This window comes from Chrysemys picta, chromosome 2 (assembly GCF_011386835.1).
Source record: "Chrysemys picta bellii isolate R12L10 chromosome 2, ASM1138683v2, whole genome shotgun sequence".
In the NCBI taxonomy this organism is placed as follows: domain Eukaryota; kingdom Metazoa; phylum Chordata; order Testudines; family Emydidae; genus Chrysemys; species Chrysemys picta.
Window position 1 is genome coordinate 158,666,721 of NC_088792.1, and position 15,225 is coordinate 158,681,945.

Below are 15,225 nucleotides of genomic sequence, written 5' to 3' on the forward strand. Positions count from 1 at the left end.
CTCACCCAGCTTGTCTATGTAATAAATGAGGCATGTGCTCACAGCCCCCTTCTGCCTCTATTTTCATTTGTAAATTCCTGAGTGTTGCTCCTTCTCTTCTTGCAAAAAACAGGCCCATGCCCTCTCCTTCCCCTGGCTGCTGCACTGCTCCAAAATCCGGCTTCCCCAGGCAAAGGAGCATTAGATGTGAGGCAACAGAGTTGCCACCCCAGACCAGCATCTCTAGACAGATGAAACTGATACAGGTAGGACAGAACAGTAGCAAACTGATGAGGGTGGAATCCAAGAAGCCCTGCATGCTAGCTGCAGTAGGACATTTTTCCATGGGGTGGAAGGATTGGTGATCTCTGGGGCAGTGCTTCCTTACAGAGTAAGTCCAGAATGTAAAAGCTGCTATAGAAGCACTGGCTCTGGAGGAGTTTCCCACACAGGAGCGAGAGCAGGTAATAGCATGAGCGCACTGGTGGATTAGGACCTGACAACTACACCAGTACATGTTCTCTCAAGTAGGGCGGAGGGGAAAATGAACATTAAGGAGAGTCCTGAATACACAGCAAAGGATGAATCAACTTGCCAGATAGATATTAGGTAGGATGCACTGTGACATCACAGGAAGAAATGATCTCATTGTCGTCATAGCACTGGCTTGGTTCCTGGGTTGAGATCAGAAGCCATGGAGGGCAGCTAAGCCTTCACACCCAGGGTCCAGCTGCTTGGGGTGTCGGTGGAGGTTGTTCAGTGCAAATGAGAAAAAATGCTGCAGGATCTTAGCGTCTGGAAATCTGGCTTTGAAGCGTCCTTGCTTGGTGAACACCAGGGATTTACACTGTGCTTGGGAGAAAGCGCAAGATGTCACAGTAGTGAGAGCCTCCCCCGCTGCTTGGCCTGAAATAAGTCATTCGTTCATGGAAAGAAACTGTATGGTCTGAATGTGTGCCTTACCCTTCTGAGACCAAGCTGGAGGTTAGAACAAGGGACCTCCTTACCATCAGAGACATTCCTCTCCACCTTTCCACGTCAGCAAGGTGGGCGCAGCGGCACACATTGCGCCACAGATCACAGGATGTCAGGCTGGCAGGAGTACATCAGCAGCTTGATGAAAGACGGGCTGTGCTGTGATGCAGCAGTGATCTCCATGGCTCACCAGCAGCTCCTGGCTGCCCACCCAGGTGGGGTTCTGGCAAACATGACTCAGCAGGAGATCCAAGCGCTCCTGGGCAGGAACAGAGACACCCTTCTCACCGAGGGAGCCACGCTGGGTGGGCTTAGGTGTCTGGTGATCCGGGACAATCTCTACACAGACACCCACAATTACACCATGGACCTCCGGACCAAACAGCAAGACAACAGTGACACCTGCACCTATGCCATTACCGTCGCCCTGGCCAACCCAGTGTGCCTCATCCTGGTGGGCCAGAAGGGGATCCAGGGAGGAATGCTGAACCTGAAGGCTTTCAAGATGGTGCGTTACATTAAGAACTCAATACACCAATAAAGACAAATCCTGAGTGACCTCCTTCCCCTGGCCATGAGTTCCTCTTTACTCCTATATCTGCAGGACATCCCCACTCAGGTACGGAGCTGCCCTTAGAGCACCCTGTTGATTAACTGCATTCCTTCTGGAGGGCTCCAAGGCTAGATGTGGTAGCATCCTATGGTAGTTAAGTCCCAATGGAACGATTTGGTCTAAGGGGCAGCTCTACAGGTGCATTTTGCCAAACCTACCTGCTAAGCAAGACAGCAGCCAATTAGCTAATATGGAGATATACCTATCTCATAGAACTGGAAGGGACCTCGAAAGGTCATCGAGTCCAGCCCCTTGCCTTCACTAGCAGGACCAAGTACTGATTTTTGCCCCAGATCCCTAAGTGGCCCCCTCAAGGATTGAACTCACAACCCTGGGTTTAGCAGGCCAATGCTCAAACAGGGGAGGGGGCACATACAGCACACTAAGGATCTCCTGAGAGCCTGAACAACCCTCCAACAACAGGACTTGCTTGCAGCTTTGGCTGTCAGAAAGGCACACTCCTCCAGTATCCTCGTTGTAGGGGACAATGCAATAGCTAGTGGGCCTAGGCTCTAGATTCTGATGTTTTGCCATGTAAGAGATACGAGTTGCAACAGTACGACTGTCAGCACAGACAATACCCAAATTCTGAGACTTAAAAGCCTTTCTATAGAAATCCCATCCACTAGGCTTTCCTAATAATAAAGACATTCCTGGCCATTGTAGTTGGGTAGAACAGTGTTTCTCAACGACCAGTCCTGGACCGGTGCTAGTCCCTGAGAACTTCCTGACACAGTTTAGGAAGGCAGCAAGCCAGTCCCGGGTATCAAAAAGAATGAGAAACACTGGTATAGTGCATCAATGCCATGAATATGCTGGGAGCTTGCATCTGAAGACAGCCAAACTGTTAGAAGCAAGTTGGGCTTACAAAGATGGGCACTTTCCACCTTATTTTACCCTCCTTTGAGTCAAGGGAACATTAAACCATAGAGCCCAACTCAGAGGTTGACCATTACACCATCATTCATCCCAGCAGAAACATGTCCAATGGCCTTAGCAATTGCAGACGGACATACCTCTAATACCCTCACTTCTCACAGCATGCAGACCTAGTTTTCAGGCCAATAAAGCTGATTATCTGGATAAGTGAGACTTTGCTCCTGCCTTCTGAATTGCAGAGAGCGGGATGTTTTATGTTCCCATCAGATAAAGCCTTGAGATTTCACAGCTTTCTATCAAAACTGCAGTAGCACCAGAAGTGGCTGCTTGTTTTAACCAGATAGTGAATATTTACTGAATGACTCTCCTTGCCTCCTACAGTAGTATCTGTATATAGTGTATGTTAAACAAGAGTTAGGGACTGAGCAGACTAGGATACCAAGCCCATCTCAAGCAACAGGTTTGGTGGAGGAGAAAAGATGAACCCCACAGAAAACGCCCAGATTCTATTGACCCGGCTTGTGACAGTACATCCAACCTGTCAGAAAGAGGGCTGGGCAAAAAGGGCATATAAGATACTTCTGAGGAAAGATAACTGCAACATTGCAGGGAGCTAGAGGGCAGACAGATGGGAAAAGGTGGCCTCTAGGATGACAAGATTTGGAAAACAGCAGCAAGGAAGAGCAGATTACCAAATGCTGGGTGGAGGGGATAGAGAGTTTCAGGGAGACAGGAGAGCATGCAAGATACTAAGTACAGAGAGGACGCACGATAGCCTGCTAGGAATAAGCTGTAGTCCACACACCTATACCACGTGTGCACACGGAAGCAGTTTTATTCCACTTTGATTTCCACACGCAACCCATGCAATGCTCCCGGTAGAATCTAGCAGCCTTGACACCACACTGCAGCAAGTGCAGCTCCTTCCATTGGCTCCACCAGACACAGACAAGCTGCTGGGTCTTCCAAAAGCAACTACCCCAGTGGGAAACCACTTCATTGGCACAAGCGGCTGGGGGAGGTAGACAGCTATCTTTAGCCGCTCACATAAACCGGAGGAGGAGTTAGGGGTGTCTGAAGACTCAGCAGAAGAGGTGGAATTAGCTGGTTTCTGTGGAGTACTCCAGAACCTGAGCGGTCATTAAACACAGGCGGTGTTGGCCATCCTGTTTCTCTACAGCCTCAATAATACAATGAATGCACTGGGAACTTGTTACGTCAGCAGCCAGGTCGGGGAGCTTGAAGGGTGCTGAACGCATTTTGGACCAAGGCCACATTTTAATACATTAAACTCCCAAAAGCAAGACTGGCAAAGTTACTGGCACCTTTTCCCATGGCTTCCAAGTGGGGCAGGCTGGAAAACACACACTTCGCACTTGGACAGCACTTCAGGAGTTCCAAGTGCTATCTGGACATTGGCAAACAGGTCTCTCAGCTTCACAGATGAGGGAAATTCACCCACAAAGCCATATCACACATTTACTGGGCACAGGGCCTAGCCTTTTAAAGGAATACTTATGCCAGGATGAGAGGCAGTGTCTCTCTCTGGGCAGTCACTGGGTGATGTGAAAGCCAGCCCCTGAATGACTGCATACCCCTCCTAAAGAGCAGTAGTGCCTCAGGGTATGTCTACAGTGCAAATAAAAACCTGCGGCTGTTCTGTGCCTACTGACTCAGGCTGCAGGGCTATTTAAGTGCAGTGTAGACTTGCGGACCCGAGCTGGAGCCTGGGCTCTGGGACCCTGAGAATGGGAAGGTTCCAGAGCCCAGGCTCTAGCCCAAGCCCGCAAGGCTACACTGCAATTAAACAGCCCTTTAGAGAGAGCCTGAGTCAGCAGGCATGGGCCAGCCGAGGGTGTCTAACTGTAGTGTGAACATCCTATAGACACATACAGGCTGCTACAGCTAAGGAGGCAGAATTTCAACCTGGGTGTTAACAGGCAGATCAGGGAGCCCATAGGAACAGCTCACTTTATATCTCTGGCCAAAGGGAAACCACTGTTAAACTTTTAACAGTCTCCAGGATGGGGCCCTGGGCTTGGCTTCCGGGCTTTTCCCAGCAGGGCTTGGGAGGGTGAAAGAGGCAGAGGCAACGGCAGCTCACTCAATCACAGGGAGCAGAAGGAAGCAGCTTGAGTTGCTTTGTCGTGCCTCCTGGACCAGTCCTCCTTCAGCCCAATGGTGGTGGCTAGATGCAGGGATTCTGGCAATGCAAGGCAGGTGGACATGGTAAGATGCTGCAAGTTCATATACAGTCAGGAGTAGGGAAGGAAATCTCCCTCACTGGTACCAAAAGGCTATGGCACACCTCACCTGTGATTGAAACCCGAACCCCAGTTGTCTCAAGTCCAGAGCTAGGTCCACAGGCAGAGGCTGGAGTCACTGTAGCTTTTCTATATACACAGGGTGGGAACATATGTATACTTGTGCCAGTGGGGACAGGAGTGCATTTGTCCCCTGTAATTCTTGTTTATAGCTACAGCTGGAGGGGAGGAGCCCTCCCAACTCCCCTCGCTCGGAGCACAGTCAGCAAAGAACATGGATGGGAGGCTTCTAAGAGCAAGATGCCCCTGGGCAGCGTAGTGGCACAGAGGGCATTGCACGGCCCCAGTGGGAAACCCTCCTCTGACATGCACCTGCTTCCTGTAGCCAGAACAGAACCCGAACAGGGATGGATGTCCCAGGCCGACGAGAGGAGCAGCCCACCTCTGGGCTGAACCTCCACCAAGGAGAGGAGAATCCCACAGAGAACTCCGCCCCTTCTTTCCTTTCTCCTATCGATGCCTGTGCTCCAGGAGGGACTCAAAGTCTGGGGAACACACCAGCTTGTGCTTCACGTGTCCCAGGATGATCATCTCTCCAGTCCTGCTGTCTCCAATGCCCACAGATACCAGCTCCTTTCAACAACACAGGAGAAACCATTAAAAACAGCCAGATCCACTCCGTTTAGAGATTACCTGCCCATGAATATAAAGAGAAAGTTTCCCCAAGCCAGGGAGATGCAATCTTCATGACCACTCGAGAGACCCATGCTGTAGCTTAACTCCCTGGCCCTGATTCATTCCATGAGTGAGTTACGTTCCCGTCAAGCACTGATTTCTAATGCTCTGTTGTATGCATCTGAACTCTGGAAGGGAAGCAATTCCTTCCTAGCAGGGAGAGCCGAGCCCAGAAACTTACCTTCTGGCTGCCTGGGCACCAGGATCCCCCGTGTGCTGGTTACAGACATAGCCAGTAGATGACTAGGGTAGGCCAAATCCTTGCTAAACTATAGGCTCCCCCAGTCCTCCCAAAGCAAGTGAGCTGGGGTTCTCTCTCTCATCCACTGTCTCCAAAATAATCTCCACACTTCCAGTGCTGGGGTGTGGATGCTATAAGCCTTCATATCTTGGGGCCTCTTCCTGACCCCAAATAAGATTCATAGATTCTAGGACTGGAAGGGACCTCGAGAGGTCATCGAATCCAGTCCCCTGCCCGCATGGCAGGACCAAATACTGTCTAGACCATCCCTGATAGACATTTATCTAACCTACTCTTAAATATCTCCAGAGATGGAGATTCCACAACCTCCCTAGGCAATTTATTCCAGTGTTTAACCACCCTGACAGTTAGGAACTTTTTCCGAATGTCCAACCTAGACCTCCCTTGCTGCAGTTTAAACCCATTGCTTCTGGTTCTATCCTTAGAGGCTAAGGTGAACAAGTTTTCTCCCTCCTCCTTATGACACCCTTTTAAATACCTGAAAACTGCTATCATGTCCCCTCTCAGTCTTCTCTTTTCCAAACTAAACAAACCCAATTCTTTCAGCCTTCCTTCATAGGTCATGTTCTCAAGACCTTTAATCATTCTTGTTGCTCTTCTCTGGACCCTTTCCAATTTCTCCACAGATAATTGCTCCAAGATAGCAGCTCAAAGGGCACATCAAGTGGATGGCTCAGGGGAGTGAGATTTAGATACAGAACTTTGCACCTCCGGGGCGCTGGTTCAAGTCAGGCCCAGGTGGAGAGTAGATAAAGTCATTGCTACCTGACGGCTGCTGGATGGGCCCCTCATGAAATGAGTTTTGGAGCCTCAGCCCAATTCCTAGCAGTTAGGGGTCCATAAGATGGTGTTTATATACCAAGGGGATGTACTGGATTTTGTGACCCATGATGTCCAACAACTGGCTCTCACTAGCCATCTCAGTCGAGAGGCCAAGGACTGAACAGACCCTGGAGAGAGAACGTTCCTCTCAAGCGTAGAAGGGGGTCCCTTGAGGCCAAGTCAGGCAATGAAACACACAGGCAATGGGGCAGCAAGCAAGCGTTTAGGGATGGAGGAAGCATTCCCCAGGCTGCCAACCTGTCACCTTTCACCAGCACTAAATTCACCATAGATGCAAGGACGAGCCATTTCCCATGCATGCTGGCCGCTGAGCGAGCTATACCTGCAAAAAGGAGCAGGGGGTCCCCATGGTCACATCTAGAGTCACTTTGCCCAGAACCAGCTGCACCTTTCCTGATTTGCGGATCAGCAGCTTCCCCACCTGCCCTTCTGGCAGGTCCCCCAGGGTGCAGATGTTCTCAGCCTGCTTGGCCTCCTGTGGAGAGAAACATTCAGGGTTAGAGTGGTGCAGCTTCTTTGCCCTGGTCACCCCAGTGCTCTTCTCCAGTCAAGAGTTGGGATGCTCATGCCTTTCCTGGAAGGAGTTTCTCCAAAGAGGAGTAAGAGAACCTGTAAGATAGGTCTCCATCTCCATGCAATGAGGCTCAGGTGTGCTGTATCATTGGAGAGACGTTAATTGCCTCTTTCAAAATTTAATGCAAGTTCCATCAGTGTCGAAACAAAGCAGCCTCCTTCAAAACCAGAGCCTTCCTTACGTGCCGAGGTTGCAAGCATATCTGTCACCTGGCTCAAGCTGGTAGGATGTCAAAGGCCAACGGGTTTGGGAAACTTGCATAGTGGAAGTGGGAATTGCTATGAGCCAAGACGCAGACTGAGCTGCTTACAAAAACTGCACCAATGAAATCCTAGGTGCTTTCCGGGAGTGTGTGAAGGAAAGGGATTGGGGAGCATTGTTAAAGTTGCCTGTGTGCCCTCCCCACCCCAGGTCTCTCACCACTGGATACAGCAAAATTCCCAGAAATGCCAACACAGACTGTCCCTTGTTGCATTGCTCCTTCTCCCATTGCACATGCACACCAGTGCCCCAGGGGGAGCCTCTGTCTGACAGGGCTCAGCTCTTAGCTAGGCTCTACCTACAAGTTCTGCTGATGGGCATCCTGAGCCCACATGCTTCCCTAGCGCCTAGCTACAATATATGCATACAGCGCCCGTCTAACAGGGGTGACGCACAGCATGCCGGCCCCCTGCTACAGTGTCTATCTCATTCCCACACCAGGGAAGATTCAGTGAGGGTCCCGCTTGACCTTGTACCTGGTTCTTCTCCTGCTTCACCATCACCATCTGTCCCTCCTCATTCTGCACCTCCGTTTTGATGGGCTTGGTGTCCTGCGTGGGCGGCTGCCCAGGGAGCGTGTCCGGCAGCTGCAGGAAGACTAGCTCCTCCTCCTTGGTCAGGCTCAGACATTGCAGCAGCTCTGCCACGGAGATGTCTTGCGGGTAGCTGGGAGGTGCCTTTGCCTGAGATGGCTTGGCAACCGCCGGTGGCTCCTCTGAGTCCGCCTCATCGCGGGGCTCCTCTTTCACTAAGAGCAGAGACAAAACCGCAGAGCTCACTGGGGTGGAGATAAGGTCACAGGCTACCTGTACTCCACCACGAGCACCCTGTTAGACAACAGCCACCTTCCCATGCTCTGGGAGTGTCCGCTTCACACCCCCTGGGGGTGGGAGAGAAAGAGGCTCTAGCCACCTGCAGCAAATCTTGCAGCAGAATAGCTAGGGGCACAGGAAGAACGCTGACCTCTGGTGCATTTATTTCATCTGTCAAGCCCAATCCTGTACGGAGTTAAGCACCTTCAACTCCCATTGGGAGTCAGTGGGAATTGAGGCTCTTAGCACCATGCAGGACCTGACCCTTAGTGACTAGGATGACAGGAAATGCCACATGTAGTTAATGTCTGGGCTACACACTGAGCCTCTTGAATACACCCTTGGTTCTGTGTGGTTTCTCATCCCCTTCTCAGGAGCTGGAGACAAGAACCATCCTTAGTCAGAGCGAACAGACTTGTACAGCACTGTACCTCTTGTGCTGCTGTGAATGGTCCAACATACTAAGAGGTCACATCCCCATGCGGTTTCCCTCCACCCCCTGCAACCTCTGTACCTTGTTCCTCTTCTGATCAGCGGACCCCTGATATGCCTCTGCTCCCCATTCACTGGGGCAGGGAGGCTGGAAGTAGAAGGGCCAGACCAAATGTATGAGACCTGCTAGGGAGGCCTCCCAGGGACACCTTTCAGTCAATAGCCAGTACGCTTAGCTGAATGCTTGGATTTTGTGAGTACACGGGCACAGATCAGCTCCATGCTCCACTACCCCAAGCATTCAAGCTGCGAGGCTGTAGCTGGGGCTGGTGAGCTTAGCCCCCAGGGTGTATCCACACAGGGATCCCAGGACAGAGTCTGACCATGATAGGCTTGGATCCAGTACCTTTCACTGAAGGCAAATCCACGTCCATCATCTCTTCCTTGGTGCTGGTGGCCAAAGGCTTCACATCTTCCTGGTCATCGCCCTCCTCCTTGAATAGCCAGCCTGAGTGGGCCAGGGGTAGCTGAACTGGCTTGTTCCGGATGTCATTCCTCAAGCGTGGGTCATCAAGGAACTGAAGGAGGAAAGAGGGAGAGGGAAAGGAGTCAGAAGGTAGAATATTCCTCATTGCCAGACAGGGGAGAGCTGCCAGCTAGGACTTATCAGGGCCACCAGACACAAAGACAAATACTTCATAACCCCTATGCAGATAGGCACCCCCCCACCACCATTTTACATAAGGGGAAACTGAGGTACAGGGGGAAGCCAATTGTCACTGACATAGCAAGTTGACAGCAGAGCTAAGGACCCGACCCGGGAATCCTGCCTTCCAGTCCTGCACACCAACCATGCCCACATACTGTAATTCTATGACTCCGCGCAACCTGTAAGAGTGCTTGGTCTGATCTGTGTACACGCCAACTCCACGGGAGTCAATGGGAGCTGTCCATGACTGCTGCAGGAGCAGGCTATGTGAGTATCCTCTCCTCTCCACGAGGCAGTAAAGTCAGGAGAGTAACCTGTGGTGAGCCTGAAGCTCCCGCTGCTGGGTGCAGAAACTGACTCTTGGGGAGCAGCAAGGACGCCCCGCCTCTGGGGAAACAGCCACTAGGCCCTAGGTGTCCTGCTGGCAGGGCTAGAATTGGGGACTCCCAGACTAACAAACGTCAAGGAATTAGAAGCCCTAAACTCCCTCCTCAACCTCCCGACGCCCCTCCAATGGAACAATCCTGGAGTAGGCTCTTCTGTTCCAGCAGGTTGGAGAACTATAGCCCTGCGTCCCTGATGGTACCGCCCCCTCCTCCCAGCCTTGCTTACATCATCCTTTTCCAGCATCCGTAGGATCTGCTTGGTCTCCTCATCCGTCTCCCTCTTCTCTTTCTTTATGTTGATGATGTGGGAAGGTCCAAAGTCTGACATGTCCACGGTCTTATCCCAGGTGCCTGTGTGAAAGAGAAGGAGAGCGCAGGAGTGAAGGTTTGGATCAGGGTTAATCCCTTTGCTGAGCACTGTACTTCAATCCCCCTTTTCTTGGTGTGAATTAAGTGGTTCTAGATTCAGAGCCCTGCAGCCCAGGATCCCTTTGTTCCACTCTAGAACAGAACAGCACAAGCAGTGCAAGCTTCTCCCCAACACTAGCCTGCCAACGTGTCCCCACTCTGGCCTAGAGGAACTGCACCTCTGGGGAGAGAGGGTAGCTCAGGGCTAATCTTCACTGCAAGTTACCTCAAGTTACTACATGAGCTATCTTAGCTCGAGTGAGCATGGTGACAGTGCAAAACAATACTCAAGTTACACGGAGTGAATGGATCAGCAGCTGATGAGTTGTTATAACTTAGGCTGCTGCATCCCCACTGCATTAGTAGCTTGAGCATTAGCAGTACTTGAGCATCAACCTACAACAACTCCGCAACAGCTCAGTTAGCTTGACTTTAAAGCACCACTTAACTCGAGCTAGGTGTGTGCACGCAAACGGGAGCTTGGTTACAGCTTGAACTCATGTTGCTGTGAAGACAAGACCTCATTCTCCAGCCAGGGAAGACTCTCCAGTCTTGACTTCCCCAAGTGCATGTTGCACAAGCCACCAGGACATTTGCCCACTAGGAACAGCACTGAGACCCACCACACAATGAATCAAACAGTGGTGACTTTAATGAGCTGGATTGAAACTGGTAACCTTGTGGTAAAGAGCTCTCTTACCCAAACGTGGATAACTAAGCCCTTCCAAACCCCAGATCATTTTATTTCAGACCTTTGCATAAAGGCAGTACCAACGTTAACAAAAACAATCTACCCATGGGCAGCACCTTTCATTCCAAAGTGCTTTAACAATTCTGGCTCAAAGATACATGCAAGCCGGACACAGGGATCATTCAAGTTGCCACCGAAATGCAGCATCTCTCCCTACCAGTGGCCTTCGTTATTAAGTCATCTCCAAGGAGAAAAAGCAAAGCAGAAGGGAGACTCTGGGAAAAGTGGCTTCTGTGACACCCTCCTGCCCCCACAGCCGTAAGTGCTGTCCACACTCCTGCTAACAGTACCCTTCTTCTTCATCATTTCAGCTGGGCCTTGCTCGAAGATGGAGTGGGACTGAATGACCTCCGGCCTCCCTCTGCCTCGCCCATGGCCATCTCGCTGCCGATCCCGATCTCTCTCTTTCTTCTCTTTCTTGATGGAGATATCCTCTTTTGGCCTGGAGAAAAAGGTTTGATGGGGTATTGCTTATTACAAGCTTAAAACGCTCCTGCTAAATCCTAACACACTTGAAATGATCCACCCTCACATCTTATAGTGTAGTTACATACACTCAGAAGATGACAGAATATTTTACAAACTGTCTATAGCAATCACTGCAAAGCAGCCACCCCTGGGGTGGAACGTGGAGGCTGTTTAATAGTGCACAGCAACCAGAACACATTAATTTTGGTTTTAGATGATCACATCCCACTCCACTGAGACAATATAAGGTGGCCACTTACTCTTCTTTGATCTTCCTGCTAATTATGTTGGGGGTGAAAGTTTTCTACAAAACAAAAACAAAAAAAAATGATTACGTCACTTGTTCAGAAAGTGATAGATATAAGCCTCAGAAAACAAATGGGAACCTATTTGATGACCCCACCATCTGCTGCTGAGCTCTGTAACACGGTGCTAGATCCTAAGAGACCTCAGCTCCCACTGATTTCAGTAGGAGCTGAAGGGAACCAGGCCTTGGGCCCTTGATGTAAATCTTGCCGTCTGGAGGTACTTTACATCAGTCTCTTGTTTTATCATGGTACAATAGTTTCTCCCCATTGGAGGTGCTGTTTACAAGCCATCTTATGCACGGGCACCCAAATGTCTGTCTAGGCTCTGACTATTTCAGCGTTTATGGATGAAAGATGCTTTACAAACAGGAGTGAGGAAGCCTGGCACAGAACCAGTCCGGCTGCATTGCAGACTCAGACAATGCATTTGTGTCCCATACAACTCCCTGCCCAGTTACCTCTACAGAAGGTGCCAGCCCCAGTTACACAAATTGCTCACGTGACATCAGGAATGGGTTAGAGGGCAGCCTTTGAAAGAAGAGGCTACAGAGGACAAGGAAACATGCAGAGATTGGCAAGGTCCTGCCCAGGCTGCCAGTTCAAAGCAGAATAATGCTGTTTATCTAAGGCTTGTTTTCCAGCTGCTCTCCAGACATTCATTGATTAACCCTCACATCCTGCCCTATAAGGCGAGTAGATACGTATTCCCCCACTTTCCAGCTGGGGAAAGGAAATAGAAAGAGTGACTTGATCAAAGCCTCAGAAGGAGTTAGTGTCAGAGAAGGAAACAGAACAAGGAATTCTGATTGCAGAGGCTCCTGATCCAACAACTATACTACATAGGAACTGCCATATCAAACCACACCAGTGGTCAATCTAGTGTGGTATCCTGTCTCCTCCTTATCAGATGCTGCATAGGAAGGTGTAAGCCACCACAAAATGGACAACTTTCTTCTTAACCCAAGCAGTTAGTGTTTAGCTTACGCCCCTTCCTCCAGCCGAGACAGGCAGATAGATACAAAAAACAAGTTGACACTGGAATTATTGTAATAAAAATCAGGTCTCTAAGCTTTTTAATGTCAGGAGGAGGCATCTTTCGTTAGACTCCAAAAAGGAGCCAAGAACAATTAGCAACATCCCTCAAAGAAGTGTCCCTATAACAGCACTAAGCACATCTGTGGAGGCTACAAATTCTTTGTGCCAGTGACTATGTGTTCTTGATCACTGTAGCACCACGTCATGGATACTACAGGCGAGATCCGGCACATGGTAAAGTCAGTGGTACTGACTCTGGTGGGTGCAGGATCAGGTTCTATAAAATGAGATCAAATTTATTTTATGGGCCTCTTATTTGGTTAAAGAAAGTCAGGAGGGCAGTCTTCTCTGTGCAATCGGGGACACTTGCCTTTTTTACTCCTCCAAGGGTAAGGTCTCGGGAACGGATGGAGGGGAGGCGCCCGGGGGTAATGGGGGTGGCAGGTCTCCTCCCTATCAGCCCCCGTGCCCCAGTGAGTCCAGGCCGGAGGCTGCCTGGATTTCCAGCGTCGTTGCCTGAACTCCCCTCCGACATCCTTTCCAGTTACCTGGGGAAGAGAAACATCAGAGGGGGGAAAAAACAGCTGAAATTTCCAGCAACCCAAAGAGCTGACACCTGGAAACTCATTTCCCCGCCGGAAGGAATGGAGGTGGAGGACAAAAAATTAACATATCACAAGGGACAAAAGAGACCTGAGATATCAGGGGCATGATTAACTGAAGTGACCTTCGGAGGGTGCGGGGAGGGGGGGGGGGCAGGGCACAGCCTGCATGTAAGGAAGGTGTACTGAGCACAGGAGGACAGCCGAGTTGGGAGATCTTTTCTGTAGGTCATCGGCCTTTTGCTGGACTTGGGACGAGTTCCCCAAAAGGGGATCAGAAAGAAGGCCCACATTCCCAGCCCTCACTATTTCAGGGCTCACGCTCACACCCACCTGGAACCTTTGCTGTACACGATCAGATCCCCCTCATTACATGGGAGCTTTGACCCCTTCACTTCTCCCCACACGCAGGTGCTCAATTACCTCCCAGCGTCCATGTTATGAGGGAACTCTCCCTCACCATAGGGGGAGGGCTCCCTCTTTCTTTAGACCCCTCACTATAGGGGCTCAATATCCCACAGCAAGAGTCTCAGACACCTCCCTTTCAAGGCTCCCCCATCTCCAGGCAACCCCATAGGGGGCTCAGACCCCACCACCTGTCTCCAGGCGTGCAGCCCCACCCCCCAGTAGGCTTCAACCCCATATTGCCATCTCCAGGTGTGCACCCCCTTCGGGAGCTCTGACACCACCCCACCCACGGTCATGCTCACACACATAAGAGCCTCTGAACCTATCTCCAGGCACCCCCCTATAGCGAGCTCAATCACCTTCATTCCTCCCCCCGCCCAGACACGCACCTTCCATAGGAGGCTCAGACCCTCCGTCCAGACACGCACCTCCCCCCCATAGGGGGCTCAGACCCCCGCCCAGACACGCACCATCCATAGAGGGCTCAGGACCCCGCATCAGACCCCAACCCTTGTTACCTATCCCGGCCTCGACCAGCAGCAGCAAGCAGGAAGAAGCGTGACCCCACGAGTGACCTTTCAACTCTAGCCCGCATGCGTCCTCCCGCCATCTTTGTGAGGGGCAATGAAAGTGGAAGGACGCCCGCCTCACCGCCATGTTTGTGAGGGGCTCGCACTCGTAATGGAGAAAAGAGCGTGCCGCCATGTTTGTGAGGGGCGACCGCTGACATAGGAGGAAGGAGGCGCCATCTTTGTGAGGGTCGCCTACTACACTGGGGAAATAATTGCTTCTAGTGGGCAGGGAGGGAAACTGAGGCAGGGCACTGACTTGTCATGGTGACAAAGGAAATAAGTGGACAAATCAAGCATAGAACCCAGGAGTCCAGACTCCCAATCACTCTCCTCCCACTACTGTGATTAGTACCTACCTACGCTAATGCCACAATCACCCTGCCAACCAACCCTCTAGATCACACTGGCATCTAAATGCCCATGCTAAGAATTGTACCGTAGACTGTCACTAGCAAAATTCCCCAGGATGAGAGGAGGTAAATGCTGCTAGAAGCTTACTAGGGGCATCCATGGTTTAAATACCTGATGCCCCTCATCTTATTCTTTGCAAATCAGTGTTGCCAACTCTTGCAATACTTACTGTTTTTCTTAAAAGCCCCAACTCCTGGAGGATATGGATTGCATGAGATTTCACTGTTTTTTTTTTATTTGAAAGAAAAAAGTATATTTCTAGCTCTCGTTTTAGAGAAAAGCTTGAGAATGTGACCTGGATGCATTCCAAAGGCTCAGAAACCAAAACACAAAACATTATTTTTTTAAATCTCATAAATTTTAGGCCACTTTCATGATTTTCTCAGGGACTGACTCTTGATTTTTGAATGCTTGGGGATTGGAAATACTTGCAACTGCAATTTTGCACCCACACAACTATACACTCAGACACAATTTTTCAGACACTCTTTACAGCGCTGTGATGTATAATCACCTGGTTTCCAGGAGGCAGCCAAGC

General features: G+C 50.5%; 1 protein-coding gene across 2 annotated transcripts; it reads right to left on the minus strand.

Moving 5' to 3' along the window:
- Positions 1–3,256: 3,256 nt before the first annotated feature.
- POLR3D (RNA polymerase III subunit D) lies at positions 3,257–14,369 on the minus strand. 2 transcript variants are annotated; one of them, XM_005285117.4, is made up of 9 exons: positions 14,223–14,369; positions 13,065–13,242; positions 11,612–11,655; positions 11,174–11,325; positions 9,951–10,075; positions 9,036–9,207; positions 7,862–8,133; positions 6,873–7,025; positions 3,257–5,343 (listed from the first exon to the last, which is right to left on the minus strand). In XM_005285117.4, the coding sequence occupies exons 2-9, from the start codon at positions 13,227–13,229 to the stop codon at positions 5,221–5,223; spliced, it is 1,206 nt and encodes a 401-aa protein (XP_005285174.1). In that variant the 5' UTR covers positions 13,230–13,242; positions 14,223–14,369; the 3' UTR covers positions 3,257–5,220. The 2 variants fall into 2 exon arrangements, with proteins under 2 accessions (XP_005285174.1, XP_023961332.1); XM_024105564.3 differs by lacking the exon at positions 14,223–14,369 and adding an exon at positions 14,094–14,214.
- Positions 14,370–15,225: the final 856 nt, after the last annotated feature.